Raw genomic sequence first — 16325 nt, forward strand, 5'->3', positions numbered from 1 at the left:
GGATGAGTTTTCTTTATTTTTTAACCACACTGAGACTTTTCTCAAAGGCTGGAAATTCTGCTTCAAAGCTCATTATTATAATCAGTATAAATACAGGTAGTAAAGACTCACCTGTCTCTGGGTACTGGATTCACCTTGCAAGCCTCCAGCAGAAAGCGAACCACCTCTATGTGTCCTAATGGAAGCAGGGCAGATGTTACAAATTACTTTTACCTTGTTATACTGTGAAAAGGGTGCATGCTTGATTTTAATTGGCTCTCCCGATGCATAACTCCTCTTAATGACTGTATTTTTCTGCAGCGTCTGTATCTTATGTCTACTTCTTACCTTGAAACTTTGCTGTTTCCATATATGTAATTTATATATAAATCATGGAAACAGCTCCAGACCACAGGATCAGACTTTAAAGAGTATTTGAGGGCGAGCTGTGTCTATTTACTGACTGACCTCAGGCTGAACGTTACCTTCAGCTGCTGCAACGTGCAGGGCCGTCCTCGAGTCGTAGTCCCTCTGCTCCATGTCCATGGACGACAGCGCGAACCTGCACACACAAAGGACCAGTACACAACTCTGTATGCACCTCTAACTGCTGCACAGTTCTTAAGAGTCTCAGGCAGGAGGTTAAAGAACATCTTGCTGTTACAGCCTGAAACATCTTTTCCTAGGAAATTACCTTCAGAAAGCAGCAATAATACATTTTATATGGAGAGCTGATCTGAGATACAGGATTTCCTTCTGTTTTATGACTTCTTGTCCAGTTTTGGAGCAGTTTTTCGTTTTCTGTTTCTTCCAGAAGTTTCAAATAACCAAGCAGGGCTAGAGCCACAAACCGCAGTTCCTCTAGTGGCCACCAGAGGCTCCAGCACTGAGTCAACCCCCACAGACTCCAATGTTAAAAGGTGCAACTTTACAGCAGAAATAAACATGTTTACAGCCTGATACAAAACACCTTCATATCAAGTTTACAGGAGGGGAAATATTTTAATAGCTTATAATGTTTTTTAAGGGTTAAACTGAGGGGCGTGGTCACTCTGACATTCATCATTTTTAGATCCTTTGAGTCCCCAAAGCAAACAAACGCTGAAGCATCACAGAGGTTTACAGAAGGTTTTACAGCTACATTAAAATGATAAGTGAGGCTTAATCTCCATGGTGAAATCTTAGTTGCCCTCACAGTGCTTCTTTCCCCATTTACACACCTCTAACCAGCATAAAATTACTCAACAGGTAAAAGTGAATTCATTGTTGAAATCAGGTTAAAATTACTTCTTTGTAACAGCCTGAAAACACGACTTTCCAAACAAAAGTCTAACAACCAGCCCGAGCCCATAAAACGACATCCATGTTTGTTTGCAGACTCTTGTAGATTCAAAAAATGATGAAAAATATTTTAAGTCCTTAACTCAAAATTGATCGTTAACAGGTGAAGAAGGCTGCAAACATGGATGCAGAGCCACACTTTAAACTATTTTTGAAAATAGTGCAAACGTTTCACGAGACTTTCATGAGGTCAGATGTAAAAACTCCACAGGGACACCTGTAAGTTCATTTTTCTGCCACTTGAGGTCACCAAGGTGCTTCTTCGTGCAGCCAGAGGAGTCTTTCTTTCATGTAGATGTTATTAAAACGCTCCACTGGGGGGCGAGACGTGACTAAATCTAAACTGATCTCTTATTAAAAGCTGTGTGAGCTGCTCACCTCCTCAGGGCTGATACGTCCCCAGTGTAGGCGGAAAACAGCAGGTTGATGACAGACTTGGCCTGTGGACGGAAACAGGACGTTTTCAGGGTCACACCATTAAACCAAAACACACAGGCAGCTGCATAAGAGCTGAAAGACTCACGAAGGAATTACTCCACACACATCTAATCTAACGCCACACATTTCAAGCAGCACTGAAAGGAAGTCAATCACACATTTATTTTTTATGATTATTTTGGAAGAAATTAGTCATTTAATCACCACAATGCTATAATTCAACAGCACTAAATATTTCAATCACAGATCCACGGTTTGGTCATAACTTACCACCAAACAGGAATGAATCATTTCCTATGAGCAAAACTTCAAAGTAAAACATGTGAAGAAAATAAGAATACAAACATGGAGAGGGCTCTACAGAAAAAAATCAAATCATTAACATTCAGTTTTTAGTATTTCACATTGTCAGAGCTACAGTCTGTGAATTAATGTTGTTAATCCTTTATCAGAAGGGTTGCTGGGAGAGTTTCTCAAGAACAGGATTATTTATGTGAAGAGAGAGCTGAAGAAACGTAAAGTTTTGGTCCAAATAAAAAATTTACACTATCGAAAAAAAGAGACAGGGACTCAGAAAACCTGCAGATATTCATCAAAACAGCCTAAAATGGACATTTTTAAGAGTTTGACCATCTTTGTATTTTGTTATTCCGATCTTTTCGCTCCACAGTATCATGTTTTGTTTTCAGATAATCTTCTATTTTAAGATGTACTCATCATGAGGCCTGGTTTAAAAAAATGTTTGCTAATGGTTACAACCATCTTTTCAATACAATTTGTGTTTGAGATTCAAAAAATAAAGCCTGTAAGTGTCCAGTGTCATAATGTTTCTCTACAGGGTAAACTAGTTTCACATCTAGATTTATTTCTTTAGTTTTAGTTAAGTAAATTAACCTTGGTTTGTACAAATTGGCCTTTGAGTGAAATCTTCTGATTGTGTTGTCCTAACCTCGTCCTCGTTTGGTAGTCCAATGAAAATATGCAAACTGTGTCAGAGAGGCTAAAATAAACATGAGCACATACAGTTTTATGATTTGTGGCAAAAATGTGCACGAGTAAATATTTTTATTGGTACTTTTGAACTCGGCATCATTGAATTAGGTAATATTAACTAACATTAGGCTTGGAATGTGACAGGAGCATTTACCTCTCAGAGTAGCTTTGTATGATTCACAGTCCATAATAATCCTTCTTTATTTTATCTTGGGCCTTTTTTTTTTTAACTCAAAGTTCTTTCGTGCAAAAAAACATAAATGAAAGTAAAACTAAATCACCTGGATGAACAAATTTTTATCTTATGTTTACAAAAGCAAACAAAGCTTCAACATTAACTTAAAGTGGGGCAATTAACCAAGATGGCTACTAAGGTGCAAGTACGTAAAGGAAGAATATTCTTTAAAGGGCATGAACAAAAGAGCAAAAAAGGTTGGAGACCGCTGGTTTACAGGTCGCCACAAAATGAGCACTTAAGATTTACCCCATCCTGTCTTCCTTCTATCTTGTCTTCCTTCTCTCACCCCAACCGGTCGCAGCAGATGGCCGCCCCTCCCTGAGCCTGGTTCTGCCGGAGGTTTCTTCCTGTTAAAAGGGAGTTTTTCCTTCCCACTGTCGCCAAAGTGCTTGCTCATAGGGGGTCATATGATTGTTGGGTTTTTCTCTGTATCTATGAAGCGCCTTGAGGCGACTTTCGTTGTGGTTTGGCGCTATATAAATAAAATTGAATTGAATTGAAAAACTCGTGACGCCAGTGACGGTAAACCAGGCACCTTAAAACCCGTGTGAACAAAAACACCTGCAGACGAGCCATAAATGCGTTTGCGTGTCAGAATGCAGTAAAACTGGAGTACTGATGGTTGACTGTTGGAATGAGGTGCCTGTGCTGACATGCTGTTTGGTCGACAAAATATTTCCACTTCGGATTCAGAAGTCTTTTGGTTTGTTTAGATGCAGCTTTATGAACCTAAGCTGTGCTGCCACGTTCTCATTAGGGAGACGACGCTCCTGGCAGCTCTTCCAAATAATCCATGCTTGTTAGATCTTTTTTGGGCCAGCCTGAACCAGCTGTCTTGAATGTTTACTAATTATGAATAATTTTTCACGCTGTATTACAATGGATTTAAAAACGTTTGGTCTTACAATCCTTTCTGAGGGAAAGAGAGAGATTATGTTAACACACCTGAACGCTCCACTCACACCTGATGAGCAGTTAATGAAGTGCATTAACTAGCAGCACCTGGCTGATAATTTCAGTGGAAGCAGTGAGGGTTCCCCCCCCCATTGGTTCTGCATTTTGGTTCAGTTTTTCTTAAATAAATAAAGACACAGACAGGCGAGTATTTTATTGATCCTGTCATGTGTCGCTGTTCGTCTAAGGTTATATTTACATAACCTAAGAATTCACCACATTATTCTAGTTATGTCCTGATTCATAAACCTTAGAAAGAGGGACGACTTCATGAATCTTCAAGTTAAGGGTGTTTTCTGTTAAAGAACCGCTGCGAGCTCAGATGGTGAGACGATTTAAAACAGATGCTTTATTTCATTTCATACAAGAAACAACAAGGCAGCAAAAATAATATCAACACCATTTTTACTGTCACGTCTGCACGTCCAGAACAAAGAGGCAGCTCATGGAGACTTCACAAACAGAAACATATAAAAGTCTGACAGCTGTGAGCTGGGAACTGTTTGGTTTCACATTTTCAGGTCAGGAAGCAGCTCGTTTTATCTTCTGCTTGTCTTTGTATAAAAATCTAACCTCACAGTTCCGAGGTCACCAAACTTTGATGGTAGTGATCACTTTTAAATCTTTTATTAATTTTCAAAGGGATAACACACATGTTCAAGACACAAATTAATAAAAGAGAGACAGTGAAAAGGATTCAAACAAGGATGAAAATTCATGGAAATTGACAAAAAAAAATCATGCAGACAACAGAAAACAAACTCATACATGACATGAAGGTCTGTGCAAAGATGAGTCCTTTTGTTAAATTTGCACCATTAGAATTTAATCATCTTTGATTTTCTAACACTCGGGTTTGGATCGAGCCGTTCTTCATTTTATCTACTTTCATGGTGCAAACTGAACAAAGCTTTACACAGACTCATAATACAGATCTGATGATTTCCACTGACGCTGCATTCAAAAGCCCCGCTGTCACGATTCTGATCGGAATAATCAGGGTTTTTTTTTTTTGAAGAATAACACCAGTGTTGGGTAAGTTACTTTAAAAAAGTAATTAATTACTTAATCAATATTGTATTTAAAATACTTATCTAATTACTGTGTCTGAAAAGTAACTTAATTACTCAATAAGTAATTTAACTAAATACTTCTTAGTCTTCTTTTAAAGACGGAGACTACAGTACGCAGCGGTAGCATCTCTTCCACAATGTAGCCTGCAGTTATTTTTTTAAGCTCACCTTCAGACGCTTTCTGTGCTGCTGAAGTAAAATCAGGTTTTGCCTGCTTAGCAGGAGTTGCCGCGGTGTTATCCATGGATGATGAACAAGAATCACTCAGAAGTGTTTGTCTGTGCTCTCCTGTCAGGCGCTTCAGTAGATTACTCATGCTATTAACAGCAGCCGATAGTTTTTACATATTACTGTAATATTCTTGTCTGCTTGTTTCAGAAAAGTGAAGAGACGGGAATAGGTCCATTTCATAAAACAGCCACTCGCTTCAGCCGAGTCCGACATCTTCCGCTTTAGAATACGACTATGCAGCAAACTGGTGCGAAATGACGCGCAGCTGCACTACAGCGATGTTAAAGCGGCAGAGTTTATTTTTACCTTTAGAAGATAAATTATTGAAATTAAATAATGATATTCAGCGAGTTTAATTATTTTACAATGTAACGCAAGTACATTGTAAGTAACTGTAATTAAAATTTCAGTGGAAAAGTAATTTAATTACAGTAACGTGTTACTTAGTAACGCGTTACACCCAACACTGAATAACACATAAACACAAGGTTCATGTGTTATTCTTCCAAAACAAAGAAGGACAGATGCGATTAGGATAATTAGTCCTGATTGGCTGGATCAGTTTAGTCTCCCCCCAATGCAGGTCCCTTTAGTTTTTATCTCTGGCTCTCAAATTCAGATTTTTGTGCCAATGAACGGAGCATCAAAGATGTAAAAGTCAATATTTTAAAGAAGAGGAGAGCGACTCGTTTCGCTCACGGCCAAAAGAAGGAAATGCCGAGCTAAAACCGAGCGAATCAGGAAAATAAACTATTCCTGTCAAACCGACGAGCTGTGCAGCGTTTAATCAAGTCCTAAAACAATTAATTACTTTAGTCTTAAAAGTGTAGTTTTTTTTAGTGAACTGATTAATGAAACGTCCATGAAAACAAAAAAAGGAACTGTTGTTATGGTAAAGGCCTCGCTCACATGTGAGGGAAGTAAAACAAGCAATTGTGTTCTTCTTCACTCGTCTCTGTGGTTGGTTGCTCGTAAAAGTCACGCACTCTGGAAAAACTCTGCACATATGGTTGATTTAAATGGGAATAAAATGAGCTTTGCACGTTAAACCGGGTTCAAGCTACACAGTATTTTTATCTCCGTATGCTCAGCACCCAGGATCTGTGTAGCCTAAACCGGCATACGCATCGCCTCCTCATTAGATCGGTTTTCCAGTGACTCAAGAGTTTGTACATTCAATAGTTTTACTAAAAAAATAAAAATAAAGTGCAGCTACATCATAATTTTCTCTAATTGTTTGGCAATTATATATATTTTTTAAAATCTCTTTATAATAATTTGCATTTTAAACGCAGTGTCAATTTTTCATAACTAACAATTCAGCTAAAATCAGCAAAATCAGTCGAACAGCGAACTTCACAACCAACAACACATGCGGGGGAGTTCATTTAAGTGTTCATACATTTGATTACTACACGAGAAAATAACTTTTTTATGTGATAATAATCTTCAGATTATAATAATCCAGCAACACTGATGATGACTGAGGCTTTTGAATACGTTTCACCTGTAACACCCACATGACCAGCAGAAGTTTAACGAAAAAGGAAAAAAACAAAAACATGCCATGACAGTAGTAACATGGTGGTAACGGCTCCAGCAGCATCGCTCTGAGCTCAAACCTACAAACACATGTACAGTTTCAACAGTGATTAATAAACACACACCTCCTCCTGCTTCACGGTGCAGAGAAATCTAAGGCATCCGCTGGCGTGACATTTATGTGCAAGTACTTATATTTACCGAGGAGGTTGTGAGATAAACCTGGAACGTCTGAAGTAAAAATTCAAACACACTCTTTGGTCTGCAGCTGAAGATCACTCGTGTGCAGATGCACAGCTGATAGCTACACATGCCTGCTGCTACGAACATCCAGAAATAAGAAATGTTGCCTAAACTGATGAGACTAAGACTGATCTGGTTTTAATTAACATGATTTCTTCAAGTTTGTGGCAGGTGGCTTACTGCAGTTTAAGCCACACAAACACAAAAATCAAGTTTCATCCTGCTCCTGACGGGTTGCTGGGGGCATTAATGTACTTGGACAGCCAGGCGGAGAGGTTATCAGAAAGGTGGATGTTAGTTCAGAACCAAAACTTCAGCAGGAACCTTTCGAGCTGAGCTCAGCGTATTTCTGGTCAACAGTAATTGTACTAATACTAGTAATTCTGGTACTTTGATGTAATAGAGTAAAACACAACACGGGAAGTCAGAGGGAGGGAATAGTTGCTCGCTACATGATTCGTGTAAAAGCCATGGATGTGTTACGGGCACAGGTGAGCTGATGGGGCTGCAGTGTTTCAGGATTTTAGCCACATTTCTGCACAAGTGCCGGCCCCTCATGAAACTGTAGCGCACAGAAACGTATTTTGTGTCTATTAATGAGAATCGGGCAGGAGTGTAGTGAGATAGAGTCTTATAATCTGATCTGCAGGTGGAGTTCTGCAGAAACTGCTGTGCACAGACGGCTTTTAGTCGGATTGTTTCCTTTGACTTTCATAAATTCCTGCAGTCTCACACAGTAAAAGCATCATGGCACAACAGCGGTAACTCAATGCAAACATAAATAATGGCATGTGACGGCACATCCAACATGTGATCCGTTCTCCTTCAGCTGTCTCTCACTGACCTGCTGCTTATGGAAACAACTCCACGTGTGAAGCTAGCCATGCTGTATTTTTTTGGTTAACAGCTCACTCGCACACCCAGCAGGCTCGTGTTTGACTCGATAATCGCTTTGGTCATTACTGAAATGAACTGTGGCTGAGAAAAAGGGTTTTATTTGATGACTTTATCCTGTAACTGGACTAGAGCAGATAAAAGCCTCAGATTAAGTTCATCCACGGTTAGTACGTCTGATTTTTTTCTGGAAGTGTCAGCTCCATCTGCTCACAGATCTTCCGACGCAATTTCAGGTGAGGGACATGAATCGTCACCTTTGTAGTAAATAAATGCTGCATTCACATTTAGCAGATTTATTTCTACATGGAGACATCGTGTTTGCATACTTTTGTGAGCTGTGCAAGGGAGTTAATGGTTGTATGAAGCCACGAGAGACTTTAACTGAACCTACACGACTGACTTTACTCGCCTTTCCTTCCTCAGAATTCAGAAGCATGTCAGGAAGCTGCAGGCAAACAAGTCAAACCTAAGAAACAGCCCAATGCTTTTGTCACCTGACTGCGAGAAAACTGCCCTCTGTTAGTATCAACCGCATCATCAAACACAAACAAACTCAACTCGAGCTGAAAGTCCTCACGACTTCTGTCTGTTTCATAGTCGAGTTAATGTCAAAGAAATGGAAGCAGGCACAAATCAAGTATTATTTTAACAGAAAACACAAAGATCTGCAAAATAATGCAACACTTGTGAATGACATTCGTTAATGTTCTTCATCTATATTTTAAATCGAGGAGCCAAATGTCACAAAAGTGGGAAAAATAAAAAATAATAATAATAACCAGGAAAATAAAACATATCAATCACGGCCAAAATATTCTTTTAATCACTCGTAACACACCCCTAAATTTAAAGTCTGTGTTTACTCTCAAGCAGCTGTTGTTTTGGGTCGTAGAGTGAACGCAGCGTTAGCCGACATTGTTAAAAAGAAAACTCTGACGTGATGAAGAAGAAAATAAAGATAAAAGTGTGTTGAGATAAAACGAGAGCGAAGTGCGTACGTTACACATCAGATCCTTGTCACGTCGCTAAGGCAACGAAGCAAATGGAGGTCATTTGGAGTTCATAATAATAATAATAATAATAATAATAATAATAATAAGCTGATCCCATTTTTCCAGCACAGACAAAATCAAAAACAAGTTTCGCAGTAACCGCTTCACCAGCAATAAATAATCCTCTACATAATTTATACATAAATATGAGGGTGAGGAGACGATGCCGTCGCGTTGCTGGGAGATCAGGCGAGGTGGGGGCGTCTGTGTTTGTTTGTTTGTTTGTTTTAAAGTTTCACTCGATGACTTTGTCCATCCTATAGACTACAGTGGTGGAGCTGTCCTCGTTCGACTCAGTGGGGGACACCTTTTTCCAAAGAGGGGCTTTCAGAGCCAGCTCCTGCTGGAGGCTCTCGTAATCCATAGGTCCGAAGGTCTGCTGCTGTTATTGACACGGATAATAAATTAGTCTCAAATCTCCGTTTCTGCCTGCGTTTATGTGCTGGGTGGATCGCTGCAACACTTGGAAGTAAAATGGAGCCAAAACAGTGCCATCAGTTTTCACAGTGTTTCCCACACATTCAGTAGTGTTAATGGAGCACTATATACCGACAATACTGCATAATGTAATAACACAACACACCTGCTTGCTCATATTGACAACTTATATCCCTACCAGGGGTCAGACATCTTTGTTTATAGAGCTATAAAACTAAAATTGTTTACATTTTTGTTGTTATTACCAACAAAATGTAACAATAAGTTAGCATATTTACGCTGACTCTGACACAGAGTAGCTATAAAGCTCTGAGCCTGCATTAGCAGAAGGAATCAAAGTAAAAGAGCTGGCATAATAAATAAAGTAAATTTGACATATAGCATTATAGAAACTTTAAAAGTAGTATTTTTATACAATAGATTAGATTCTATCTAATCAATAGATTGTGATTAAAGTCCATCAGCAGATTAAGCAGTAAGTCAGTAACTCAGCAAACAAATCTGTCCACAAAATCCTCTTTTTCCACTTTTACATTTGTAGCTCAGGTGACTCAGGACTACACACTTAGGACACTAAGTGACCATCCACCTGAGCAAAACAGTTTTCTTTCAGATTTTTAGAGTTGACGAAATCCTGCCGTTATTACACCTGGTTCACATCATCCGACATGCTCGCTGCTTGTTTCTTTTTTTAAGCGTTTTATTCTTCAGTTTTTTAGTCGTACTAATGAAGCGAGCTAGAGCTTTTAAAAAAAACACGGTGATAATCAGAAAAGGAGAACACTTATTTTTTATCATTTCAACCCATTTGTGTTTACTTGCTTAAACAGAAAGTAGAGATGGCGAAAGCCCGGATGCACCCTGGACCCCAGTTTTTATAAAGTCACATGATGGAAAAAGCCGCAGCTACGTCAGCAGAGTAACGGAAAAAAGCTTCACCAGTGCTCACCATTGTGGAAGTGCACGCTACGGTCTGAAGAAATACTTTAGTTTCCTCAGAAAAAGGTTCTGGGCACTCTGAATGTAAAATGTGAGGGAAACACTGCATCATCTACCAGGCATGTTCTGAACGATCAGACTGAGTTTGGCTCCAGGTGTCTTTTAACTGAAGATTTGGCTCCTTGTATGTTAAATATTTGCAGTAAACGAATATACTCCACTCACTTTATGCGGCTCTTCCACCCGAAGGAGGAACAGGGACAGTTTAGGGGCTACTGTGCGTGCAGTTATGGAGGTCAGTGCAAACAGCTGAGACTACAGGAAGCTGCTGGAGAGGTGTGCTGTCACATGAGCCTGACGAGGCGGCGTTTGTCCTTACCCGCTGGTCGCCTCCTTCTCTGCGAGGGTCGTGCTTCTTGGCGAAGTGCCTCAGATTGTCGTAGTTGTGGAAGTTGAAAAGCTCCACCAGGTCCTGAAATACAAAGACAGAAAGACTAAAACTAACAAAGCAGCTGAGAAAAGCTAAAATGGTGTCTTGCCTCCCAGTGAGAGGTGGGAAACTCCAGCCCTGCCACAACCCTGGACTAGGTAAACAAAAGAAATGATGGATGAATGAAAAGAACGTAAACAAAATTCAATTAAAATTAAAAGTGAAGTCTTACATCTTGTGTGTGTTAATGTGACGCTGAGCGGTTCAGACTCGTCTAATGTTTTGGGTCTGATCTAAAATGACTGCTGCTCAGACTTCAATGCAAAGTAGCCGGGGTGCTCGTTCGGATATGAACCACACTAATGGGAAAGAGCATGCCTGCAATGAAAGGCCACTTTCAGCTCCTAAAAAGCAATTCTGCTCCTTCTGCTGCTGTAAAATATTTAAGTGAATAAACAAGGAGGTGCAATATTGTCTCGAGGCGGAGTGTTTATTCTCCGGGCATCACGTACCGTGCAGAACTGGATCCCTCTGACCGAGTTGCCCAGCTTGTCGAGCGGAGGCGACCAGCACACGATGCCCATCACGTTGGGCACAACCAGCAGGATCCCTCCTGATACTCCAGACTTGGCAGGCAGGCCGACCTGCAGCAGGGAAACAAAGCAGTTACAGAAAGGCTGGCTGTGTGTGTAGAAGCAGCACGACGGTGACAAAGTACATCAACACAGCGATGGTAAATCTCACGATACACTGAATATTCTCAGAAATCCCTAAGAGTTATTTAGATTTTTTGTGTCAGATCCAAAGCAACAGCGCCTTCGTTTTTCTGTTCAGTTTCAGAGTCCAGAAATCCGTCTCCCACCGACTCAGGATGAAAGTCGTTGTGCTTCGTTATTGATCATTTCCTCTGAGATACTCTAGCTGTGGTTTAATGTGAGAATTCATATGGTTAAAACTACCTAACACAGATAATCTAACACTATCACGACTTTAAAATCTGATATTCAATCACATGGGCCCTTCGGTTGAGGGTTGTTAATACAGTAAACACTGTATTTTGCTTTTTAAAAGTAACAAAAGACATCTCATTATGTTTAACAGTTTTAACTGGGATGGATTTTGAATGCCATGCTTATGCAGAGCTGGATTATCACCAGAGGAAGCTCCACGTTACATTTTGAATTGTTGGTTGTGCCAGAAATGTTTAAAGACAAAACTCTGTCCGAAAACAACAACACATGCTTCAAAAAAAGAACGTTAGCTCTTGAGTATGTCTCCAGAACACTTATGTGCATTTTTAAGGACAAACACTCAAACTTTTTCCCTGTTTGCTCTCAGTTTAGATGATCAGTGCACCTGATGAAGCCTCGTCTCCTTCCTATTCCTTTTCATTTTTTTTTTTAAATTTTAAGACATGTGACATCATCTCTTATTTTGTTTAATATCTGCAGTGCTTTATTTAAGGTTTTCATTCACTGTTATATTTTTTAAATCATCCTGTATGGCACCTGTAGTGCTGCTGTCTGCCTGTTGAAGGACTCTGTGAACTGTTTTTAGGCACTGCTGTTTAATAAATTGCATATTCCTGCAGTTTTAACAATCATCGTTCAAGTCTAATTAAAAATCCTGAAAATACAAACAGTTAATAAATCAAAACAACAGTAACCTGTGTTGTGTTTCACTCACATGGAAAGCAAACTGCCCTGAGAAGTCGTACATGCCACAGGAGTGCATCAGACTCAGCGTGTTCCTCACCGCCTCTGGGCTCAGCACGCGCTCGCCCGTGATTGGGCAGATACCCCCGTTGGCCAGGGTGGCCGCCATGACACTGGCACTCTCACATGTCACCTCAATGGAGCAGAGCTGGAGAGGCAGAGACAATAACTCTGTTACTGCAGCTTGATTTACAAAGCGAGGTGACAGAAAAGTGAAAGTAAAGGGTGGAAATGATGGAAATAAATCCATCTGATTGGTTTGGGAGATACTGGAACAGCATATAGAGGTAAAACCATCTCTGCGTGTGGTCAGGAAGCTATGTATGTATCACACAGAAAGAAGCTGAAAGAAGCGGTGGAAACAACTGGTCAGAAAGCTTTACTCTTGAGGATAAAAATCAATAGCAGGAAACAGCTCAGCAATGAAGCAGAAAAACAACCTAATGATATCCTCTCATTAAAAATGTATAAATACTGGAAGAAGCTAAAGTTACACTCACTTGAAAGTACAAGTCCAGTACAGAGGTCATGTCTGTCCCCTCTGGGAAACACTGCAGAGAGGAGAAAAAAAAAACATTTAATAACCACGCTCTCATGCTGAAGAGACTTGAAAGCATCAGGTACAAGAGCCAAAGGGCTGAAACCCTTTAAATATGTGTTTCACAGTCTCCACTTCCTCTAATATGCATCCATCATCTCTCCATTATCTTTGATCCAGTTCTTCTGGTTTATGTTTGTTGAGCTGAGCAGTCACAGCTTACGAGTGCCGTCAGCCCCATTAAAGACTCGTTTTACACCAGACCACCTGATCAAAGGTTTACTGTTTCAAAGAATAACTGTTGTTTTCTTCACAGGAAAAAAAACCCCAAAACTCTTTTAATCTGGTTCTTTCCTCAGAAACACATGGACTTGGACACACGGTGACTGACTGACGTCTTTCTTGCTGTCTTGCATCTGTAGATGAGTTTATTTCTGGGAAAGTCCAGCTGAACTTGCAGCACTCGCGCTAATCAAACGAGGAGCTCGGACAGAACATGGCTCACCTTGTTTGATTGTATTTATGTGTTTATGTTACTGATCTGTGATCCCGGCAAAAACCAGGCTGCTGTGTCCTAGATAAGAACAACACCACCAGGTTTTTTCTGTTCTAAACTGACGCTGCAGTTTTTCATTCATAAGTTTAAAAAAGTCTCAGGGGTCTTAGCTGACTCCTACCAAAAGGCAAATCAGGAGGGTTACAATCAGCTGAATCAAAAATATGCAGATTTTTCTCATTTATGCATGAACGTATTTAAGGGGCGAGAAGCATTACATGCTGAGCTGCTGGCTGTAAACTTTCAAGCTTCAGTGGCAAAATAAGCAGAAACGTGAGGCCCGATTCGTTTAAACTCTAAATTCTCTCCAGGTTTTCAGAGAGGAGAATCACAAAGACAAACCTTTTTTTCTTTCAGGTAGTAGCCGATGGCGAAGTTCCTGTCTCCTGACTCACGCTCAGACTGGAATCTGTCACACAAAGAAGAGCACTCCCATTACAGATGAAGGTAGCGTGTGTGTGTTATTTCAGTGCTGTGCTGGTATTCACAGACCTCGGCCTTCATGTGTACAACATAACCACAGCTCACGCAATCATGTGATGACACTGCAACACGAGCCGTCATAAATCATGCAAACCTTTAAAACCTCATCAGCACCTGTGGAAGTCCTCAGCACACAACAGATGTGGGTGACTGAGGACCAAAATGATGTTTCTTTAAACAGTGTTCAGCTTTTTTGTATAAAGGAAAGGTTTTTTTTACATTATTAATTATTATTATTGTTGTTCTGAGCAGGTATTATAAGACAGTCCTGCTTATATCGGACTTCTCGTGAACATAAGCCATTTAAAACATGGCCTGTGTGCTTGTTAATTTGATCCCAGTTAATTAAGGTGTTTTTCACAGTTTACGCTTCCTGTAATGAGCCTGTGAAGGTTATTACGGTGGTGGTTAGGTCAGCTCGGTTCGGGGGTTTGCAGGGCAAGGATAAGTAAACTTGGGTGATTTTAAAGAGGCGATGTGGAGGGACTTACGTGGCGTTGCTGAAACCCACATACTCGTTTCCCGCCATCTTTTTCAGAAAGTTCATGACCTGGAAGGAAAGCAGGAGGTGAGTCGAGATGAAAAAATGATCCAGAGGTTCATGTATGGAGGTCAAACACTACAAATGATAAGAGATGCCAGCTAAACAGCACATATAAAACATCAAGAGTCCCTATAAACTTATTCAACACACACAGAGGTGCAGATAATTAAACCTCAAGAGAAAATTCAATGTTTGACACCTGTTTGATTTCACGAGTACTGACTCTTTCCTACACGAGAGCATCGACTGCACCAATAAAAACATTTACGAGGAGGAGGGGTGCTGAGGGTGCTCACCAGCCTCTCAAATAATAGCTACAAGAAAAACCAACACAGTGGCAGCGAATGCTCAGGTTGACCCTTCAAAATGAGGAGTCTGAAACAAATGAGCAATGTCACTTTTATATACATCCACTGGTCATTTTATTAGGTACACCTTCAGCTCTGCCATTATTTATCATGTCATAGATTCAACAAGAGATTTTTGTCCATGTTGACTTGATGGCATCACACAGTTACTGCAGATTTATCAGCTGTACATACATGATGTGAATCTCCCATTCTACCACATCCCACAGCTGACCCTACTGTCTGAATGCCACAGCAGAAATAGAGTCTTATCTCGTCAGACCTGGCAACATTTTTCCAATCTGGTATATCCTGTTTTGATGAGTCTATGTGAACTGTACCCTCAGTTTCCTGTTCTTAGCTGACAGAAGTTATACCCGGTGTGGTCTTCCACTGCAGTAGCTGAGCTGGTTAAGCTGGTTCAAGGCTCGGAGATGCTCTTCTGCATACTTTGGTTGTAACTGTAAGTGTTATTTGAGCTACTGTTCTATATTGATGCATCAGCTCGAAGCAGACCGGCTGATTAGAGAGTTGTGCTATGAAAAGGTGTACCTAATAAAGTGTCCAAGAAGATTTATTTCACATTTTAACGTCAGGCTATGATGCTGTTAGATGAACGAATCACACCTTGACAAAGAAAATATAAATGAACTTTAAATACTTGTGGGTCAGAGCTCTGACCAATACTCACATAGTCAAATTTCTCTGCGTTGCTTACACTTTGCTGCGGAGAAAACAAAATAAAGAGTCGTTAGCACGGTTCATTTATAGAGAGAAATCTCAGAGGATAAAGCACGGCATCACAAAAGATTTTATAAAATGATAAATGATAATTCTGACCAACTAGATTTACATAATTAGCAGGCATGAACAGATCTGATTACAAATAAAGTGTAAAAATCACACGAGCTTTGCCAAGAGCTCAACAAACTATTAATGCGATCAGTTTGCGGATAGATTACAAAGAGGGAAGTTTGAAGGGAGACTTAGCAGACGTGTTCATGACATCTCACTGATTCCAATCCAAACAGTCAAACCTGTTTTTAATATGTATGACAGCCCTGACTGTGTGCATGTTTCTACAGTAAGTCTGCAAGATGTGGGTGTATGCAGGCAGGTGTGTATTATAAGTTAACACTGTGCAGGTGTGTGAGTGTGTGTATATTTGAGGTGAAGAGGGAGGGAGGGTTGGCCTTCGTCACAGCTTGTAGCTCGCTGATGTCCCGCAGAGAAAACACAGCAAAGGAAAAACAAAACAAAAAAAACATGGCCACACATGCACATTTAAAGTGCTGTAGCACCAGTTTTAACTTTACTTGTAGAGTTTTAAAACTGTGGCGCTGATGGAGATGTT

At 40.2% G+C, this 16325-nt stretch overlaps 1 protein-coding gene across 4 annotated transcripts in view; it reads right to left on the reverse strand.

Moving 5' to 3' along the window:
- The window catches only part of glsb (glutaminase b), a 35675-nt gene that overhangs the window by 1791 nt on the left and 17559 nt on the right, over positions 1-16325 (reverse strand). For 2 of the 4 annotated variants that reach the window (XM_005939829.3, XM_042218556.1), the window contains 10 exons: positions 15663-15695; positions 14572-14630; positions 13940-14006; positions 13004-13054; positions 12475-12651; positions 11301-11432; positions 10738-10830; positions 1699-1760; positions 465-541; positions 112-175 (listed from right to left, as the gene is read on the reverse strand). In XM_005939829.3, coding sequence (XP_005939891.1) covers positions 112-175; positions 465-541; positions 1699-1760; positions 10738-10830; positions 11301-11432; positions 12475-12651; positions 13004-13054; positions 13940-14006; positions 14572-14630; positions 15663-15695 — 815 coding nt within the window. Of the gene's footprint in view, positions 1-111; positions 176-464; positions 542-1698; positions 1761-3421; positions 9364-10583; positions 10831-11300; positions 11433-12474; positions 12652-13003; positions 13055-13939; positions 14007-14571; positions 14631-15662; positions 15696-16325 lie in introns of those variants that run through there. The other 2 variants (XM_042218554.1, XM_042218555.1) reach the window with 2 other exon arrangements.

Source organism: Haplochromis burtoni, unplaced genomic scaffold, assembly GCF_018398535.1.
Source record: "Haplochromis burtoni strain Fernald_Lab_line unplaced genomic scaffold, NCSU_Asbu1 Contig_20, whole genome shotgun sequence".
Taxonomy (NCBI): Eukaryota; Metazoa; Chordata; class Actinopteri; order Cichliformes; family Cichlidae; genus Haplochromis; species Haplochromis burtoni.